Source organism: Camelina sativa, chromosome 6 (genome assembly GCF_000633955.1).
Source record: "Camelina sativa cultivar DH55 chromosome 6, Cs, whole genome shotgun sequence".
Taxonomy (NCBI): domain Eukaryota; kingdom Viridiplantae; phylum Streptophyta; class Magnoliopsida; order Brassicales; family Brassicaceae; genus Camelina; species Camelina sativa.
Genome location: NC_025690.1, coordinates 24,321,580 through 24,342,560, shown reverse-complemented (window position 1 = coordinate 24,342,560; position 20,981 = coordinate 24,321,580). Strand labels below are relative to the sequence as shown.

Below are 20,981 nucleotides of genomic sequence, written 5' to 3'. Positions count from 1 at the left end.
TTTTTTTTTTTTTTTTTTTTGGTAAAATGTGAAGTCATCTCTCTTCTTCTACGTTATGCGCGAGTATTTATTTATACATCTATAAATACTTCTCTCTTTGCCAAAATTTCCCCAAAATTATTGTTTTTAAAAATCTATAAGACACAGAGTATGTAATTATTTCAAGTTTTCTTAATTAAAATACACACATATGGCTCAAACAAATTAATTTATTCAACAAAAAAATATCTCTATATTAGTGTCTAAAAAATAAAAATAAAAATTTCTGATCATATTTTATGTATATATTTTATTTTAAACTCTGGATATATTGTATATATATATATTATTTTGCTAGAAATAAAAATTATTTTCCTCTAATGTTCTAATCCTAAGGTAATTAAGCTTTGTTTTCCTAATAACATCCACTTTATAATACTGTACTTCTGATTTAAAGTTTTACACGGTTTGTGATATTAATTAAGAAAAAATAAACCGTGGACGGTGGATCCTCATCACCTAATCAGTATAGTTATATATATAAAAATCATATGCTTTAGTTAATGGTTAGAAAGTAGAAACTATAGTTGATAAATCAAACTCTAAAGTAGCTAGTGGCATATACAAAGATAGGAATATATACTTTTGTCTATTCTGTTTCCAAGCTTCTTGCTGAAGTCTGAGCTAGCAAAGATATGACCAGACTGAAAAGGGAATTAACAGGAAGAGAAACAAAAATACGCACAAAATACATGCATCTGCTGGTGAAGGTTATATGATCCATTGCACGTATGATTCATTGCACTTTATGATTCTTTTTTCTTAGTTTCATCCCCCTTTTCATAAAAGATAAGAAATTTTTAAAAAATAATTTCGTCATTTCATTTTCGATATAATTCAACTTTTGCCAGTATTTGTTCTGAATCAGTTATATATATATATATATATATATATATATATATATATATTTTTTNTTCTTTGGTTATGTATTTAAGACAAAAGTGTTATTAGTAGATAAAATAAATAAAAGGGAATAACAAAAAAAAATGAAAATGATGAATTGATATGGAGGAGTAGGACCCAAGATTGTAAGCATGGTGGCTTATTTGTTGTTACATTACATACATCTCATTTTCAATCTTAATTCAAATTCTGTGTGCTTCTCATTTTTTCATCTATTGAGTACGAATATCATTCTTGGTTTTATCAATTTTTTTCAAACCTCCTAAACATCGACTTTTTAAAATAGTTGGTTGTTTAGACCAAAGGTAGATGTCAAATTGGTTTCTTCACTTTTTTAATTGGTATATAATAATACATAACAACAACAACAACAAAAAAGCTAGGGTAAATCATATTGTTTTTTTTTTTGTTTTTTTTGAACAAAGGGTAAATCATATTGTTAATAGAATAGAATCCGACATTTTACACTAGCTAAAAATTCCATCTGAATTAATTTAAAAATTATGCAACTGTTATGTAAATAAACTATTCAGGAATATATCAAAGTATGCATATTACCAACAAAATTATGTATTGTTTTTTCATTTTAATTCTGACTAATTTCCAACAGTAATTATAAGTTGTTTTATTCATTTTCAGAAGTTGTTTTATGAAAAGTAAACAACTTACATGAATTGATTTTCACAGTACTTAGTGAAGGATTTTAGAGCATCAGTCCAACGATGGTTTTTTTCCAAGCAACATAGAATGTAGATTGATTGTTTAACAAAAATATAAGAATTTTCAAAAATGATATGTGGATCATGCTAAGGTGTTTGATTATTTGACAAATTCTTAGTTGATCTCTAAATAATTACTTGATATAAGGTCTTACATATATATATATATATATATCAGTTTTATTTTATGAGAGAAAAAAATATTTAACGACTTTTAAAAAAAATTTCCATATCTAAAGGTTAGGTTTATCACAATTTAACAATTAGAAGTGTGAGATTAGAGGTTGGATGCTATAACTTTTTGATTATTTGATCATTTCTTAATTGAAATTTCTGCGATTACTTTTGTTTCTAATCATATGAGATCTTCAATTATCCGTAGAGATGATAATGATGATCGTTTTTTTGCGATTATTTAACTAAAAAATAAGAATTTTTCAACAATGATATATGGTTAGTGCTTTGGTGTTTGATTATTTGATAAATTCAGAGTTGATCTTTAGTGACACTTCTATCAATTATTTGTTTAGTATTTTTTTTGTTGATATACTATTTTGATTATCGTGTCATAACTAATGTTAATTTCTTGTTTTTTTTGCAGTTGAGAGAAATAATGGCAATTTTTCGTTCAAAACGATTACCACAGCTACTAATAGATTGGCAATTATGCCTTATTCTAGGATTTCAAAAAGCCCTTTAAATGAATAAGTGTCTCAAGGAAGCTGGGTTTGATGAACAATCGATCAAGAAAAGGGTTAAAGCCGCCCTTATTGCTTACATTCTGGAATCTAAGATTTGCTTTTCGATTCTTGCTGAAAATTTTTGTTCTTTAATTTGTGTAATTATATGTAATTCAAATATTTTTAAATTACATGTATGTGTAAGCACAGTTGATAGTTGGATGTATAAGTTTAACATATTATAATTGTCCAAGTATAAAAAGCAGTTTTCAATTAAAAGTTTGAGATTGAAGTTTAGATGCTGCAACTTTTACATCAGTTGATCAGTTTTTAGTTGAAGTTTCTCATATTACTTTTGTTTATTGTTCATATAAGGTATTCGAACATTCGTGGACAAGAGAATTATGATTTTTTTTGTGATTGTTTAACTAAGATATAAGATTTTTTAATAATGATATGTGGATAATCCTTATGTAAATACATTCTTCAGGAATATATAAAGTATGCATATTACCAACAAAATTATGTATTCTTTTTTATTTTAATTCCGACTAATTTCCAACAATAATGATTAGTGAATGTCTCATTGCTGAAGAATAGAAGAATAGAAATGTTCTTTGCTACAACATTCAAAGTTGAAACTTGAAAATTTCATAAGAAAAAAGATAAAAATTCTCATGTCGGGTATATTAAAAGTTTTTTGGAGGTAATTAGTCAAAGAAGACATTTGCTTTGAATGTGTGTTTTTTTAGTGTGTGTGGGGATTGATTCAATGTATTGTTCCAAGTTCCAACCTGTTGACTCTTTTTTTTTTGTTTCCTTTTCTGAATTATACTTTTGATTTTAGACCCTTTCCTCGATCGAACCTTTTACTACAGTGTCTTTTACTAAACATAAGTAAGCGTATAACAACAATCTCTCAAAATTGATTATGACAATTTCAAAAGGCAAAAAAAGATGGCAACTCTATTAAAACGTGATCGTGATAAATAAAAAAAAACGTTTGATTTCCATTTAAAAACGTCTGTGGTGTTCACCCCTCTGTGTAAGAAAAATCATGAATACACTAAAAACCAACTCTCAAAAGCAGATTCAATAAACCCTGATAAATTATTATAAGAAAGAAGCATTTGAAGAAATTGTAACTAGTCTTCTTCATCCATATCACATTTTTGCTGCTGCAGCTGCCAAACGCTTCTTCTTCTTCTTGACACTAGCGGATTTGTACCCGCCTTTACACGGTTTCCCCCACGGACTTGTTGATGTCCTTCCTCGGCTTCCACTACTTTTGCTTTTTCCTTCACCTCCACCGTGCGGGTGATCACACGGGTTCATCGCCACTCCTCTGACTTTGGGCCTTATCCCCAACCACCTACTCTGTCCTGCTTTCCTCAGCTTCTTCGTTCCGTGAGACGGGTTTGACACTGTGCCAATCGTAGCACGGCACCTGGCGTTGATCCACTTGGTGTTCCCTGATGGAAGCTTTATCAAGCATTTCCCTGAAGCAGGCTCCTTTAAGATCTTGGCGTTGGTTCCTGCAGCTCGGACCATCTTGGCGCCTTGCCCTGGGTTCATCTCGATGTTGTGGATGATTGTTCCGATACGCATCATACCTAGTGGCATGGAACTTCCTACCATTGAGTTGATGTCCATGTGGAGCATCTCTTCTTTCATCTGCGCCACCAATGATTTGTTCTGTGCATCAGCAAAACCTGCAAAACACCAACAGAGATACTGATTTTGACACAAAGCTAGATTGAAACTCTGGATCTCCATATATCAATATATTATCATGTAGTTAAGTAACTTTCAAGCTGTATATACCCAATAGAGCTTAATCTTAAATCACGGAAACCACATAGACTAGAGAAACCAAAGTCCCATAAAGTAAATACATGCATCAAGTTTATGTTCTGAATTTACCAAGTTAAAAGAGAAAGAGTATGAAACAGATAGGAGAAGAATTTGATACAAAATAGCACCAGAGTTGCAGAGATCCAAGCTTAAGCTCTAATTAGCAGCGATCCTATGTTCTAATGATCATGAATTCTTCCAACACAACAAGAGTATCTTAACATGGAGTAGTAATAGTTTCAGGTAACTAAATTGTCCAAGAATACTTATGAAGAAGAGATCTGATACAAGCTCTCATTCTTTTCTCATATAACAAAGAGAAGCAATCACGCTTGTTCATCATCTAAACCAGAAGTAACTTGTTGCATCAACAAGTTCATAACATTGGAATCCCCCAAAAAAATTTCAACTTTAAACACTTAAACAGAAGAGGCTAACAAGAATACTGACTATGGCAAAATCACTACAACTGTAAAACTCAATGTGCAACAAGGTTAAATCAAAGCTATTACACTCTTTCCAAAAAACTCATTGATGATCCAAATTTGAGCATTCTCCGGAATTAAAAAAGAGTATATCAACCGAACCTGTAGAGAAACTGCGAAATGCTGGACGAATAACGCTGTTGAATAAAGAAGACGAAGCAGTAGTAGCTCGAGCTCTGCATAAAGCCACAAGCGCCGACATGGAAGTGAGACTGCTCTAAACAGTGAGAAAACAAAAAAGGTAGGGTTTTTTATCGCAAAAGACTCTATAGCTCCAACGACCTATCAAATAAAAAAATAAAATAAGGGCTTCTACGCGTGATTTACATAGAGCGTAGGATGACTTACTTTGAGATCGAGGACTAAACAACCTGAGAGATGCAAAATCGAACAAGAGACGATAGAGAGAGAGAGAGAGAGGGGGCTCTGAAATGAATCGAAGACGAAGTAATAGAATAATCAACCCGGTTCAGGTCACCCGGTTCGAACCATCCATAAAACCGGGAAATTATTGGATTGGTTTTGAATTTGGTCTAGACTAGACCGTTTTATGAATTGTTACGGGATTTCAAGTTATAGTAAATTAAAACTCAATTCTGCTGTTATCCTCTTCTCTAATTTTCTTATTGATGATCGGCTTTAATTTAACTAAGGTTCATACATGATAAGACCATAGATTAAAAGTGTAATCGACAAATCACCATGCAACACCAACATAACCAAGCGAACCAGACCACAATAAATCTCTCGCCTACACTTAATATTTTGGTATGTTCGAAGGTAAGAGCTAATTAATGTAGAAACATGATCTAATCTAAAAGGTTAAGTTTTGAGGTTCGCGTTTGGTTATAAAAGTCCATTAGTTGAGAGGTGGATTTCCGGCTGTATGCAGTATTTCCAACTTATTAGAATCCTTATGATTCAATACAAGTTCATAATCTTCGCCTGTCGACAAAATCTTCGTTGTGCAGAATATTTAAAGTTGAAATCCCATTCGGACACCACAACTTCAACATAGTATTATGATTCACGACAAAGAAGATCACACTTTTTTATTGGAGCAGAAAAAATGCAAAATTCAGAGGAATTATTATTAGATTACCAAAAGAAAGACCAAAAGCTTAGTAAAGCGTTAAAATATCTTGACAGCATGTAGTTCTCATACGTGATCATTGTTCATCCACGTAACCAGCAGAGCTAGTTCAGGTGGTGCTCAAACAGAGACGCCATTTCAAGCTGAAGAAAGAGCAGAGAGAGAAAAATTTCAGGACTTTACCAAAGAGACAATAAATCAAATGACCACTTGCGCAATGGAATGATTCGAAAATTCGATCTTGTTCTAAGAATAAAGGAATGAATTATAATGATACTTACCGCTGTCAAAGCAGTTTCAGCTCCCTTATTGCCGGCTTTGCCACCAGATCGATTCAAAGCCTAGTTGACCACAGTAGCAACAAGTTCAGTGTTTATCCATATGATTAACAAACTATATATCATCAACCCTTGCATAACAAATTTTAACCTGATCCATGTCCTCGCAAGTCAGTACACCAAATATGCATGGAACCCCTGCAAATTAGGAATTTGTAAGCTTTAATTACTACTATAGTGAATAGTGCGTGAACAACCAGAACAAAATTTGATGAACTAGTTCATGATGTTGGAATTAAATCATCCAAAATCCCAAGAAAGGCAAAAAATGAACTACCAGCTCTTTGAGGTTCTGAAGTACTACAAAAACAATCTTTCACTGTTTTCAAAACAATGTTACATAAAGATGTCTAAAGATGCATATACCGCAATTGATTATCAAGATAAACCTGAATTTATGCCAGCAGAAAGTACTCCGGATGCAGCAGAGTTGGCAACAGCATCATAATGTGTGGTATCTCCTCTTATCTATACCACAACAAGGACAAGAGTATATCAAAAACCAACTTTAATAAGCATGTGTGAGAAACTTTCTATAACTTGAAGAAGTCATATGAGGAAATAGAATTGTATAGCAAGAATCATACCACAGCGCCAATGCATAAAACGGCATGAAATTTTCCTGATTTCCCAAGGTTTTGTGCAACAACTCCTATCTCAAAGCTGCCAGGAACCCAAATAACCTGAAGAAAAAAGACTCTTCGTTAGCTTTGTGAAAGCTCAGATCTTTTTTCACTCTGATTTAACATAACAAGCTAAAGACTTTTTACTTCGATGTCTTCTTCTCTGACTGAATACTTCTTGAAAGTCTCAATCGCTCCTTCCAAAAGCAACTTAGTCACAACTTCATTGAAACGAGCTACAACCTTGAATACAAAATTTGAATTGACAAAAAAAAAAAGTCAACACAAGGCTCAAGTTTTAAATTTTCACTATAAATCATCCAAATCAGAACCAATTCACCAAATCTAAGCATTGCACGAAGTTAAAAAAAGCGATTCTGAGAACTCACGATGGCAAATCTAAGACCTTCGCCTCTGATAAGAGACCCAGTAACATGGCGAACAGCAGCGGTCTGTACGAATGAAGAGCGTAGTTCCTTCTCTACAACGAGCGGTGACGCAAACCCTAACACCAAATTCTAACATTTCATTCACGAACTTGAGATATTATAAGAGAAGTCAAAGCAAGCTTACCGGATGCGGATGAGGAGAATGAGAGGTTATTGGATTTGTTTGCAGAAGCGCCACCGTGAATATAACAGGCGGAGGAAGATTGACGCGAATTGAGCTGACGGTGTGCCGTCGGTATTAGGCGGAGACACGGCGGCGAAGCTAAGGACTTCATCTTTCGCTCGTCGGATTGTTTTTGAGATGGTTCGTTTTCCTGAGTGAGACTGTGTGTGTGGTTAACCTCAGGTTTCTCTTATCGGTTTCAAATGTCCGGTTAATATTTAAATTAAATCCGGTTAATTAAATCTACTTGTTTGGTTTAGAGATTTCCGGTTCGATGATAAATCCAAGATAAATCTAAACCCTAAATCAATCTCTCGCCGGCCGGGAAATTTCAGACAAAAGTGGAAGATTTTAACGATTTGTCTGTCGCAATAAAGAACAAAACTTTCGTCTAATCTATTCTTGAATCAATAGGAGATGAACGGGTACGTTTTTGAAGCTTACCAATCTCACTTCAAATTTTTTGATTGATTGGATTGATGGAGATGAGCTTACTCTTTAAAGAAAATTCAGGTTAATGGCGTCTTCAAGTGTGTTCCTTCATCGTCCAGTGGACTCGCGTCTCGCATTTGCTTCTAGAAAGAATCACAATGCAGGAAAATGCGGTAACGGACGTGTTAGTTTCATGGGAATTGGGACACGTCGTCTTCCGGTGGTTTTATCGATGACGGCGTCGGCTGATTCCGGTGACGAGGTCGTCAAGTCTGTTTTGCCTGGAAATAGCATATCCATCATGGTAATCTGATCATCTTTTCCCTTAGACACAGAGTTGTGTGATTTGACTTTGCATTACTAGTTTGAGATGTAGACATGTCAAAGATTGTGTATTTTCTTCGATTACTAGATATAGGGAATTGTTTGGGAGTTAAGCCATTCGTTAATCTCTTATACAACAGGTGAATGGATGCAGTGGCAAAATGGGGAAAGCTGTGATCAAAGCAGCAGAGTCTGCTGGAGTAAATATTGTTCCCATATCGTTTGGTTCTGCTGGTGAGGATGGTCAGACGGTTGAGGTCTGTGGAAAGGAGATTACTGTGCATGGTCCTGCTGAAAGAGAAAAAGTTCTCTCTTCCGTATTTGAGAAGCACCCGGAGCTTATTGTTGTTGACTACACAGTTCCTTCTGCAGTAAATGGTATACTTCAGAATCTCTCATTTCTACCATCAAGAGACAATTGTGTTCTTGATTTGTTGATATTAGGATTGAATTCTTGTTGGGGGGAACGAGCTTTGTGATCCTTGATTAAGTTTGTTTAGAATTTGTGGAAGTGTAAAATCATCTGCTAGAAGTTTCGTTTGTCTGTCGTGAGTTGATTTTCAAATTTTGGAATTTTTGCAATGTATAGATAATGCGGAGCTGTATAGCAAAGTAGGTGTTCCTTTTGTCATGGGAACAACGGGTGGAGATAGGGACAAATTATATGAAACTGTTGAGAAAGCAAAGATTTATGCAGTGATTTCCCCACAGATGGGTAAACAGGTATGTGTAATTGGATATTTCTGGAAGAAATGATTACTTATAGTACATGTAAAGATTCTTTAGCTCATATCTGTGTGCTTTGTTGGTCTATAGGTTGTAGCATTTCTTGCAGCCATGGAGATCATGGCTGAGCAGTTTCCGGGAGCCTTTTCTGGTTATTCATTGGATGTACTTTTCTTACTTCTTTTATAAATTCGAATTCATTTTTTCTCCGTTAGTTTTGTATTACTTCTTGCTACATCTAATCAACTTACGATCTATGTAGGTGATGGAGTCTCATCAAGCTAGCAAATTGGATGCATCCGGAACAGCAAAAGCTGTTATTTCTTGCTTCCAGGAATTGGGTGTGTCTTACGACATGGATCAGGTGCATTGGTCATCCTCTATTGTTTACATCTCTCTGCAATGACTTATTTTATTCTCAGGATATGAATTTTCTGTGTATACAACTTTTGTGGTAGATACAATTGATTCGGGATCCAAAACAACAAGTGGAGATGGTGGGTGTTCCCGAAGAGCATATCTCTGGCCACGCTTTCCATCTTTATCACTTGACATCACCCGATGAAACGTAATGCAATACTAAGATATTGTTTATACATATCTTTATATTCTGTTGTATAACTGTTCCATAACTAGCTCCCTTTTCTCTGTCTTTCGTTGCAGTGTCTCCTTTGAGTTCCAGCACAATGTCTGTGGCAGATCAATATATGCTGAGGGTACTGTTGATGCTGTGCTCTTCCTCGCCAAAAAGGTTATAAAGCTTACTCCTATTGCTCACCATGATTCTGCGAGACTGAATCTCAGCTTTCTCTGAGTCTCACCTCATCTCTAATCTCTATAATGCTAGCTGTTGATTCAACACTTATGTGGAATGTGCAGATTCGATTGAAAGCAGATCAGAGAATCTACAACATGATCGATGTTTTGAGAGAGGGAAACATGCGTTAAGCTTCCGAGTTTTGTTAGTGCATTGACCAAATGGTGGTTCTAGAAGAGCTAAAATTAGATTTACCAAATCAACAGCTGTGAAAATTAGATGTTTGGTTGGTTCCCACTTGTGCCTTCAGCACACACAGGCTTTTGAAACTCCTTGGTATATTACATGAACTTATCATTGTATTGTTCATGTTCAGACCTCTTTACCTTAGATGTTATTCTCCTTTCTTAATCATTGAACTAAAGTCTTACAGATAAAAATCTTCCAAATGTTATGAACAACAATCTCAATGTATGATGATCATCATCAGTTCATCACCAAAAAGTTGTAAATTTTGTGTTCTTTTTACTAATTTAATATTTATGGTAAAAAAAAAGAAGCCGAGACTCTCTCTCTCACTCCCTCTCGTTAGGGCTTCTCTAGTACACGCGCCTTTCGTATTCTCTCGAATAGCTAAACTCCTTCAGACGAGAAAGCGAGAATTTTTTCTATTTCCCATTTGATTTTGATTGCAAAGTCGTAATCTTTTTCGACAGCAATCTTCTGGGTATCTCCAGAATGAGGTATCTTCTTCTCAGGAGGAACAAGTTCGTGACTTTGATCAAAAGAGAGTGTTTCATCTTTCCGATTATATCATCCCCTGAAACTAAAACCCTGATAAACCCAGATCCTAATATCCCTCAATTTCAAAACCCTTGTTCGATTTCCAGGATTGCTCACTATGCAACTCAATCTTCGAAGTTCCCGGAGTACGAGATGCCTACAGTCACATGGGGAGTCATACAAGGGAAGAAAGAGAAGCTCGTGAATCGTGTTAAAATCTGCGATTATCTCAAGGGTTTGGGGATAATCACCGATGAATTGGAGAGTATTGAGCTACCTTCCACCATTGAAGTCATGTGTGAGCGTGTTGAGTTCTTACAGAAGCTAGGGTTGACCATAGACGATATAAATGAGTATCCTTTGATGTTAGGCTGCAGTGTGCGTAAGAATTTGATTCCTGTCTTGGCTTACTTAGAGAAAATTGGAATCCCGAGATCGAAATTGGGAGAATTTGTTAAGAACTATCCTCAGGTTCTCCATGCAAGTGTGGTTGTTGAGCTTGCTCCTGTGGTTAAGTTTCTTAGAGGTCTCGATGTTGAGAAGCAAGATTTGGGGTATGTTCTGATGAAGTACCCTGAGCTTTTAGGGTTTAAACTCGAAGGCACTATGAGCACATCCGTTGCGTATTTGGTAAGCATTGGTGTGAGTCCTAGGGACATTGGTCCAATGGTGACTCAGTATCCTTATCTTTTGGGAATGAGAGTTGGAACCATGATCAAACCTCTTGTAGATTATCTAATTTCCATTGGTTTGCCGAAGAAAATNTCACTATGCAACTCAATCTTCAAAGTTCCCGGAGTACGAGATGCCTACAGTCACATGGGGAGTTATACAAGGGAAGAAAGAGAAGCTCGTGAATCGTGTCAAAATCTGCGATTATCTCAAGGGTTTGGGGATAATCACCGATGAATTGGAGAGTATTGAGCTACCTTCCACCATTGAAGTCATGTGTGAGCGTGTTGAGTTCTTACAGAAGCTAGGGTTGACCATAGACGATATAAATGAGTATCCTTTGATGTTAGGCTGCAGTGTGCGTAAGAATTTGATTCCTGTCTTGGCTTACTTAGAGAAAATTGGAATCCCGAGATCGAAATTGGGAGAATTTGTTAAGAACTATCCTCAGGTTCTCCATGCAAGTGTGGTTGTTGAGCTTGCTCCGGTGGTTAAGTTTCTTAGAGGTCTGGACGTTGAGAAGCAAGATTTGGGGTATGTTCTGATGAAGTACCCTGAGCTTTTAGGGTTTAAACTCGAAGGCACTATGAGCACATCCGTTGCGTATTTGGTAAGCATTGGTGTGAGTCCTAGGGACATTGGTCCAATGGTGACTCAGTATCCTTATCTTTTGGGAATGAGAGTTGGAACCATGATCAAACCTCTTGTAGATTATCTAATTTCCATTGGTTTGCCGAAGAAAATTGTGGCTAGGATGCTAGAGAAACGTGCATATGTAGTCGGATACAATCTTGAGGAGACTGTTAAACCAAATGTAGATTGTTTGATTAGTTTTGGAATCAAGAAAGAACTACTGCCTTTGGTTATTGCTCAATATCCTCAAATTCTTGGGTTACCGGTAAAAGCCAAGATGTCTACACAACAGTACTTTTTCAGCTTGAAGCTCAAGATTGATCCTGAAGGATTTGCCCGTGTAGTAGAGAAAATGCCACAGATTGTTAGCCTGAAGCAGAATGTGATAATGAAACCCGTTGAGTTTCTCTTGGGCAGGGCGTTTCCAGTCGAGGACATTGCGAAAATGGTTGTGAGATGTCCTCAGATCCTCTGTTCCCGAGTCGAACTCATGAAGAATAGCTACTACTTTTACAAGACTGAGATGGGGAGACCGATGAAAGAACTCGTGGAGTACCCTGAGTATTTTACTTATAGCTTGGAGTCAAGAATCAAACCGAGGTACCAGAAGCTACAGAGCAAAGGAATTAGGAGTTCATTGAACTGGTTCCTCAATTGCAGTGACCAAAGATTTGAGGAACGGTTGCAAGGTAACTATATCGATCCAGATACTGAAGGTCCAACATTCGACATGGGTGGGAAGTTAGATATGCCTGGTGGCGAGATTGTGTCTGATGAGGAAGAAGATGAGAGTGATGATGATGAAGTTCTCTACAAACCGCACTGTTACATTGTAGAATAATCTGAAGTTTTTTAACTTTATCGAACTTCTGCATTTAGCTACACTTGTTTGAAGCATTGTGTTCATTTTGTTCTCTGTTCACTTGATTTTGTCGCACGATTTTAGATGTTGAAGGTTTCTCATATACAGAGGCAAAACAATGAAAACAAGAACCTATTCATCTAAAGACTAATGTATATCTACTCAGCAGCTTCTTAGTCTAATCAAATCATGAATTTGGTTGATTAAACTAAGTTATGTTTTTGGTGTTATCTTATGGAGAAGGGAACAACAACTCTGAGTTCTGACCCGTCAAGTCAACTACGGGATATGGTCAAATATGGATTAGGTCAACTAGAGCTTTGGAGAGTTGGAATTAACATTATTTCGAGTTTGGTCCATACAAGTTTTCATTTTCTCGTTTATGACTTTACAAATATACATTTCAACAACAAACCCCAACTACAAACTTTTACGTATACATCAAAAGATCACAAAAATAACGTTATCTACATGATTGGTTGTATACAAAATCAAACACAAGACGAAAGAAAATACAAGTTTCCTTTTTCTTTTGCTTTGGAATATTCTTGACTTGATAAAGTTATTGACCTGAGATGCAAGAAAACAATCTATGGCTCTTGAACCTCACAAGCTGACCTTCCCGCGGCGGAGAAAAACCTTTCTCCGGAGCTACGCCACCGTTTCTTTTTGTTTCCCGGCTTGATAACGATGAGAAATCTCCAACGGACCAGCGACGGCGGTGGTGGCCGTCGACGTTCATTTCAATATCAGAGACGAATTCGTAAGACTCACGAGTCGTGGCGGAAGAGGAGAGACGTTCGTAACGACGACGAGTTATGTTCTTCTTCATAGCCTTATAGGCCATTGGTATTAAACCATCCATTGATGATTCACTCTTGTATTTATTTTCTCTCTTTAAGGTTCTTTTGAGATGAAGCTAGCAAAAGAGGTTTTATGTTTATGGTTTATTGACTTGGGTTTGGTGCTTAGAGCATGTGCATCGCACCGTCCTTCGTCGTCCTACATAATTAAAACGATTAATTTAAATCAAAATCATAGATTATACAAAGAAACGTTCCTAAAAACGGGACAATTTTTATGCGTCCCTCAGGACACGTGTCATCCTGTAATAGGATGTTGTTTTATTTGTAGGGTGAAAGGAAAAAAAACTCGACGGATCAATTCATTTTATCTTTCGCACTCTCTCTCTTTACTCTCTCTGTATCGCGACGGCGATTAAACAAAAACTTTGGATCGCCTCCATCAAAGTGAAGATTTTGCAACGCGAAGGCCTCACTTAGTGTATCATCTTCCAAAATATCCAATTGTAAGAGGTATGTGTTGTAAATTCAAGAACGATTTTGATGTATTCTCGATTTAGGGTTTTTATGATTTTTTTTTATTTAGGGTAAAGGGAAATTGTTTGGGGGATTCGATAGAATAGGGAAATTGTTTGTGGGATTCGATAGATTAGGGCAATTATTTGTGGGATTCGATAGATTTGAGAAATTTTTTGTGGGATTCGATTTAGGGTTTATGTTCCTTTCGCGATTTAGGGTTTCGGGAATTTGTTTGGATAGTTTACTATGTGTTTTTAGATATATGATCTCTCTGATTTTTGTTTCGATTTAGGGTATTGGATTATTTTTTTGGTATCGATGGTTGAGTGTGTCAATTTTTTGTTATAATTAGGTTTTTGGTTTATGTTTATGGGTTTACCTAGTTGACTCTCCGAGTTTATGGCTTTGTCTCTTAAGATTGTTGTCAGTTTGTATTGATTATGTGGACATTGTATCATGAACATTAGTATACAACTCATGCTCTTTGCTTATTACAGGATATCAGAAGAGAATTAGGAATATCTCTGTTTGGTGAAAAGACGCAGGAAGAAGCAGAGCTACCAAAGGTTTGTAATAAGATAACATGTGGAATGATTGATGTAGCGAAACGTTTGTTCGATGAAATTGGGAACCAGAGAAATTTGTGCTCCTGGAACTCAATGATTGGTAGTCTAGCTACTCACGGGAAACACAACGAAGCTCTTGAGCTTTATTCACAAATGTTGGTGAGCATTTTTTGTTTTGTTTCTTCTTCAGTTCAAATGCATGTTGATTCCTCTGTTCTTTAGAGTTCTAACACTTATGATTTTTCTATTGGTACTTTAGCGAGAAGGAGAAAAACCAGATGCAGTGACATTTGTCGGGTTGCTGCTAGCTTGTGTTCATGGTGGGATGGTAGTGAAGGGACAAGAATTGTTCAAGTCCATGGAGGAAGTTCACAAGGTTTCGCCAAAGCTAGAGCACTACGGATGCATGATCGATCTCTTGGGACGTGTTGGGAAGCTGGAAGAAGCATGTGATCTCATCAAAACAATGCCAATGAAACCAGACGCTGTTGTATGGGGAACTCTTTTAGGTGCTTGTAGTTTCCATGGAAATGTTGAGATTTATCAGTTTCTTGATGAAATTTTTAGATTCACTTTGTCATTTTCTTATGTTTATAATGTTAATGTTATATGTTTTATTTTAATTAAAACTTTAATATCTTTTTACATATTTATTTAAATAATTAATTTTTTAAATTAAAAATACTATAAAGGACACCAATGCTCATACAACTGTAAAGGACACCAATGCTCGTACAAAACTTAAGAAACTCTCAAAATAAAAATAAAATATTTGAAGGACCAAATATCAGTCCTAACCGATGCACATGCCCTTACTTACCTTCCAATATTCTTCTTTTATATGTCTTTCTTTATACAAGAAATCTCATCTTTTTTTTATATATAGTATTGTTTCTTCTCCCATTTGATTTACACAATAAATTATAGTTTGAAGAGTTATATATGGTTACCGTGTATCTCTTGTTTTGGAATTCATGATCATTAATTATTCTTTGGTCAAGTTTAAAACATTAATTTACAGTATATGTACGTAATTTAAGTGTTTAACACCTAGTGGTCTGGTCGTGAGATTAATGTATTTTAATTTATACTTGATTTTTATGATTCAAAATTTAGATTCATATGAGATTATCGATGTAAGCGTTTAATTTCAAAAGTTTGTAGCAAGTTGCAACATCCATCCAGCCATCACAAACTTTGTATAGCTGAAATTTATTGTCAACGAGAAAGAGAAACAGATGATTAAGAACAAACTTAAACGTGTAAATCATTAGCGTTTTAATGAATATGCATATATATATATTTACATAAAAAAGGGTTTGTGATTGAGATCGACCTCAAAAAAGTCCAACAGGTCACTTCCTTTTTTTAAATGATTTAGCTGTTGCACACGTTACCCACCAATGATCTTTGACTTCTTATTTGTGTATGGCAACAATCCAAAATCACTTGACATTTTTGTGGGACTTTTTCTTTGTTTTTTTAGTTTAATTTAGTTTTATCTCCACAATTTGTTTATTTTCCTGAAGAGAAAGACGGGTTCAAGATACATCTCTTACGCTCGTAATGAAAGTGTGTTTGTTTGCCTAATACAAAATAGTGTTTTCTTTTTAATTTTTAAAAATATCATAATGGCAAAATCGTATACGGTAGGATAATCAGAATTTGATGTAATTTGAACTATAATATTCTGAATTCTGACAATATTTGTTCAAACAGTTTGGTGTGCTGTTATTAATGCCAGGTTCTGTTTGTGTTTCTGCAGGGACACCGGCACAATTAAATGAAGAAGATCCACCTACTGGTGCGGAGGAAGGAGTTTGGAATTTTGTACATAATAATAGCTAGATATAAATTATCAAAAATAAATAAAACTACGTGATATCTCGTGCTACAGCACCGGATTATATATTTTGTTAATTACTTTTTTGTAATTTGTATTTTTGTAATGTAATTTTTTATTTTGACTTATTTTCTTTGTTTATCTAGTGTTTATTTGTATATTTGGGGTTACACAGTAAATTGGAAATTCTAATATAGTAAGTAGTTTGTAAAATATAGTTTTTCACGGAAACAGACATACCACAATATTGGATAGTTGTTTTGTAAGAGAATAGATACTCCGCAATATCGGATAGTAGTTTTGTAAGAGGATGAGTTTTTCTTTATTTTGATTTGTCGTCGAAAGACGAGAAGTTGCTTTTTAGGAAACCATTGTATTTATAGTGAGATTAAATATATTTAGGTTATCATTTAGAAGTTAATATTTGATATATCAAATCTCAGCAAAATTTTAAAAAACCAATTTAATTTATAGTTTGATAAAAATACATGTTTTGACGGGTTTAACTCAAACATTTTTTATATTTTAAAATTTTTAAGAGTGAAAATATTAATATTATTTAAATATTTAATAGACTTAAATATATTATAATATTTTAAACTTTCGACAGAGTTCAAATATTTATAATAATTTAAACATTCTATAAAAATTTAAATATCTATAATCTCTTAAACTTTTTTTAAAAACGTAAATATATTATAATATGTTTACTTTTTAAAAGTTTAAATATGCTCAAATATAGATGGATACCTGATAAATCAAACTTCCTGCTCATTTGTACTCAAAACATATTAGTTATATATTTATAATCATTATGAACTATATTCCAAAATATTTAGTCGATGTGGGATATAAAATACACATTTTCTGTAAATTAGTTTACAACTTTACATATATATAATTCCTGCGGTTTTTATTTTTTCTATCTATACTAATCATAATTAATTACTATAATTTCATTAAGGAAATATTAAAAAATCTAAACTAAATGATGATTTGTTTTTATTTAATTGTATTAAGTTGATTTGTTGTTTCCGTAAATATCTCACAATATAAAAGCAAATCAAATAAGTTTACATATATATACAATTTCGTATTTAATCTATTGATTATTTTGGAAACAACAAAGTCACAATTGATAAGTATTAAAGATTTCTCATTATTATTAATATCCGTAATAATTATAGGGAGAAAGTATGGTAATAGTTAATATTTGATATTACTGAAACTATTAAATACTCTGATACCAGTTTCCTTATTTATATGGATTATACCTCTATTTGGTTGTGTGTTTAACTATTCTTGAATCAAATAATATACAGGATCCGAAAATTATTAATCTGGAGAACAAACAGATCCGCAAATTTTTTTTTTCTATTTTTGGGTCAGAGAGGATCCGCGTCCCGACCCAATTAGTTTTAAGTGATCGACCCAAGGGTATAATGGTCATTTAGATAAATTGAAACTATATGTTAATTTAATTAAATTAAGTGATTCTCTAATCATTTTTAACGAAAAACCTACCAAAACAAAGTCATGATCTAATTTAAATCTAGTGAGTATTTTAGCTTTAATAGAATAGATAAAAAATAGTACCTAGATATATTAGTATATTTACATGCATGTGAGAAAATTGTACATGTATATTTACATGTATCGAGGTTTAGTTTGGCTCTTATGAAAGAGTATAAACATATCACATATGATATTCTAATATCAAGTTTTATGATAAAGGAAACTAAGTTATCCAATATGCACTTATAAATATTAACATATTTATAAGCTAAATGAAAAATTAGTCACGCAAAAAGGCGTATATGACAACCTAAAGAGTGTATCATTTACACCACAAACTAGGGCTGGGCAAAATAACCGATAACCAAATAACCGACCGAAACCGAACCGAAAAAAACTAAACCGAACCGAACCGAAATTCTTCAAATACCCGAATGGTTAGTAAAAATCTATATCCAAACTAACCGAAACCGAACCGAACCGAACCGACAATTAAATGGTTAACCGAAATATCCGAAAACCTAGAAGATATCAAATATTATATACTTAATATTATGCAAAACTATAAAATAAACTTAAAATATAAATTATTTCTAGATTCAAAACAATTAAATATTTTAAATAATCAATATATGTAAATGTTATTATTTTGAATTTACAAAGTTAAATACTATTTTGTAAAATTGAATCAATATTTTTCCCTTTTTTGTATTTTTGTTATTGTATATTTGGTTAATTTTGGTTATATTCGGTTAGTTTTGGTTATATTTGGTTTATTTGGTTAATGTTAATATAATTTATGTTAGTTATGGTTATTTATTTAAATAACCAAACCGAAACCGAACCGAAAGAAACCGAACCGAACCGAACCGAAATTTCAAAAATATCCAAATGGTTACTATATTACTATATCCAAAATAACCGAAACCGAATACAACCGAACCGAAACCGAATGGTTAACCGAATGCCCAGGCCTACCACAAACGTTGAATCACCTCATCCTTCAGATTAAGATGCACTAGACAATTCAAATTCACTGTTCTCTTGTTCAAAGCATTTAAGTGTACTTCACCTATAAATATGGAAAATGCATAGTACATAATCATAAATTAGTTAGCGAAATGACCTAATTTCTAGTCATATGCACAAATATGACATTATTCCAATATTCATATTTGCAGCAAGGAGGACATAATAATAAATTATTCCAATATTCACCTATAAATATGACATTATTTGCAGGAAGGAGGAATTACCTATTTTGTCGTTTTCATGAATTATCACTGAACCTGCAGAAAACGACGACAACACGCAAACAACTGAGCAAATCGGAGAGGATTATTTTGACCTACTTAAGGTACATAACATGAAATCTCTTATACAATGGCTTTCACTTTTATAAAAACTAAGACCATATCAAACCATTTACAATTCGGTTTGGTACAGTTTGGTTTTATAAAACCGTATAAAAACCATATGCTAAAATGTAAATCAATATTATTATTATTTGTTTCAGTCATAGCATCAAATATGCTTGCCTTGCGTCTAAGGAGTATATATGATAAGAAGCATGAAGTAAATTAAACAAGTGACGACAAAGCTGATGATGTTTCTTACGCTAACAAATACTAACCATATTGAATTATTATTCTAAAGCGACACTTTTTATCTGATGATAAGAGATAAAGAAAGTGACAAAAAGAGGAAGATAAGAATTAAAGATTGGAATCTCTTGTTGTAAAATCGAAACTTGACATTTCAGAACTACAGATTTGTAGCATCTCAATTTATTTTTTTTATTATCTACCACCATGGAAAATGTATAGGACATAATCATAAATCTGAGGTTTAGTTTCGCTCTTATGAAAAAGTATAAACATATCACGTATGATATTTTAATATCAAGTTTTATGATAAAATAAACTAAGTTATACAATATTCACTTATAAATACGCTAATATGTATAAGCTAAAATAAAAAGTTAGTTACCCAAAAAGGCCTATGGAACAAACTAAAGTCTATCATTTACACCACAAACGATGAATCACCTCATCGTTCAGATTAAGATGCATTAGACAATTCAAACTCACTGTTCTCTTGTTTAAAGACTTTAAGTGTACTTCACCTCTCAGTTTAGCTCTGGTGTTAAGGATTATTAGCCTTCTCTCAATATCATTCTTCAACCAAACAGGTGATCTTTGATTCCCTTTGTAACCCACTTCTGTCCTAACCTCTGTTCTTATGGCACCAAAAGAAGCCACTCGTTGTCCACTAATCCTCATTTCACCAACAACTTGGCCGTTGTAAAAGATATCTCCTTTACTAGTGGGAAACTCAAAGAACCCGAGATTAGGATTCTCAATTCTGATTTCCATAGCCAGTGTTGAGTTGAAGTAAAGCGATGATGATGTATCCTTGTTGTAGCTGAGGCTTCTTACAGCAACAGATGTCAAGCTTGCTTTCAGTGGCTTGGCTATGAAAAACAAACCGATGATGATGAAGATGAAGAGCAGAATGCAAAGCCCAGCAAGGGTGAAAATGATGATTTTACCGGTGATGTCACTCTATTTCCGGTGATGTCACTCTGTTTCGGTTGGTAAATTCTGCGAGCTTCATCAACATCTTTGCTCCTCCTTCCATATGTAGTTTCAGCATAGTGTGACACTGTTTCCTCAGAGATGGTCATGACTCATAAAAACTTGGTTTTGTCTAGAGGAAATTAGATTATAACAAGAAGATATATATATTACTGAATCAATCAGCAAAGCCAAACCAGACAAAAGAAATGGCTGAATATGTGGAAAGTAGAAAGTATCAATCGGTTCTTGATCAGCATGACATTAAAAGGTTATGTGTGGTTTGGAAAGCTCTTCAAAGAACCTTTTTTTTTTCTTTGTTTCTCCTTAAAGAATAAGATTTTTGCCCAAGACCTTAAGCAAAGGAAATGTATCACGAAGAGTTTTAAGTATGAAACTCTTATTAAAAGATACTGAAACAACAATGTCCTTTTAAGAAACCAAAAGACAAGAATATAGCAATCCCCATATTCGTGTGAGAATCCTTCTCCTGTACTTTAAGAGCTGAGGAACCAAAATATTCAAGATTTACCGAAAGATTGTATAGAGTTATATATTCTCAAAGACTTGGCTTTTTACCGAACCTGAAGCAAAGAAGTATCAGGAAAAGAAAAGTATCAACCT

The 20,981-nt window shown here is 34.1% G+C and overlaps 6 protein-coding genes and 1 pseudogene across 12 annotated transcripts; 3 read left to right on the top strand and 4 right to left on the bottom strand.

Moving 5' to 3' along the window:
- On the bottom strand, positions 3,328-5,138 carry LOC109125283 (60S ribosomal protein L2, mitochondrial-like). Of its 2 annotated transcripts, none has more exons than XM_019226836.1 (3): positions 5,029-5,138; positions 4,783-4,897; positions 3,328-4,053 (listed from the first exon to the last, which is right to left on the bottom strand). In XM_019226836.1, exons 2-3 carry the CDS (start codon positions 4,880-4,882, stop codon positions 3,506-3,508), a joined length of 648 nt encoding a protein of 215 aa, XP_019082381.1. In that variant the 5' UTR covers positions 4,883-4,897; positions 5,029-5,138; the 3' UTR covers positions 3,328-3,505. The 2 variants fall into 2 exon arrangements, with proteins under 2 accessions (XP_019082381.1, XP_019082382.1); XM_019226837.1 differs by having other exon boundaries at positions 4,783-4,892; positions 5,029-5,121.
- Positions 5,654-7,520, bottom strand: LOC104793343 (6,7-dimethyl-8-ribityllumazine synthase, chloroplastic). Of its 2 annotated transcripts, none has more exons than XM_010519687.2 (8): positions 7,308-7,520; positions 7,124-7,239; positions 6,882-6,977; positions 6,699-6,794; positions 6,501-6,579; positions 6,203-6,249; positions 6,055-6,114; positions 5,654-5,916 (listed from the first exon to the last, which is right to left on the bottom strand). In XM_010519687.2, exons 1-8 carry the CDS (start codon positions 7,456-7,458, stop codon positions 5,878-5,880), a joined length of 684 nt encoding a protein of 227 aa, XP_010517989.1. In that variant the 5' UTR covers positions 7,459-7,520; the 3' UTR covers positions 5,654-5,877. The 2 variants fall into 2 exon arrangements, with proteins under 2 accessions (XP_010517989.1, XP_010517990.1); XM_010519688.2 differs by having other exon boundaries at positions 7,124-7,215.
- LOC104793342 (4-hydroxy-tetrahydrodipicolinate reductase 1, chloroplastic-like) lies at positions 7,642-9,996 on the top strand. The gene is made up of 9 exons (XM_010519686.2): positions 7,642-7,771; positions 7,860-8,082; positions 8,243-8,480; positions 8,692-8,825; positions 8,919-8,993; positions 9,091-9,192; positions 9,287-9,396; positions 9,492-9,579; positions 9,708-9,996. Exons 1-9 carry the CDS (start codon positions 7,764-7,766, stop codon positions 9,774-9,776), a joined length of 1,047 nt encoding a protein of 348 aa, XP_010517988.1. The 5' UTR covers positions 7,642-7,763; the 3' UTR covers positions 9,777-9,996.
- LOC104793340 (transcription termination factor MTERF4, chloroplastic-like) lies at positions 10,160-12,611 on the top strand. Of its 5 annotated transcripts, none has more exons than XM_010519683.2 (2): positions 10,160-10,481; positions 11,134-12,611. In XM_010519683.2, exons 1-2 carry the CDS (start codon positions 10,324-10,326, stop codon positions 12,512-12,514), a joined length of 1,539 nt encoding a protein of 512 aa, XP_010517985.1. In that variant the 5' UTR covers positions 10,160-10,323; the 3' UTR covers positions 12,515-12,611. The 5 variants fall into 5 exon arrangements, with proteins under 5 accessions (XP_010517985.1, XP_010517984.1, XP_010517987.1 ...); XM_010519682.2 differs by having other exon boundaries at positions 10,160-10,498; positions 11,151-12,611; XM_010519685.2 differs by having other exon boundaries at positions 10,160-10,839; positions 11,492-12,611.
- On the bottom strand, positions 12,886-13,443 carry LOC104793339. Its single transcript, XM_010519681.2, has one exon. It carries the CDS (start codon positions 13,398-13,400, stop codon positions 13,098-13,100), a length of 303 nt encoding a protein of 100 aa, XP_010517983.1. The 5' UTR covers positions 13,401-13,443; the 3' UTR covers positions 12,886-13,097.
- LOC104699439 (pentatricopeptide repeat-containing protein At5g08510-like) lies at positions 13,607-16,271 on the top strand. Its single transcript, XM_019246442.1, has 4 exons — positions 13,607-13,851; positions 14,355-14,582; positions 14,683-15,012; positions 16,143-16,271. Exons 2-4 carry the CDS (start codon positions 14,448-14,450, stop codon positions 16,269-16,271), a joined length of 594 nt encoding a protein of 197 aa, XP_019101987.1. The 5' UTR covers positions 13,607-13,851; positions 14,355-14,447.
- LOC104793338 lies at positions 19,640-20,821 on the bottom strand (annotated as a pseudogene).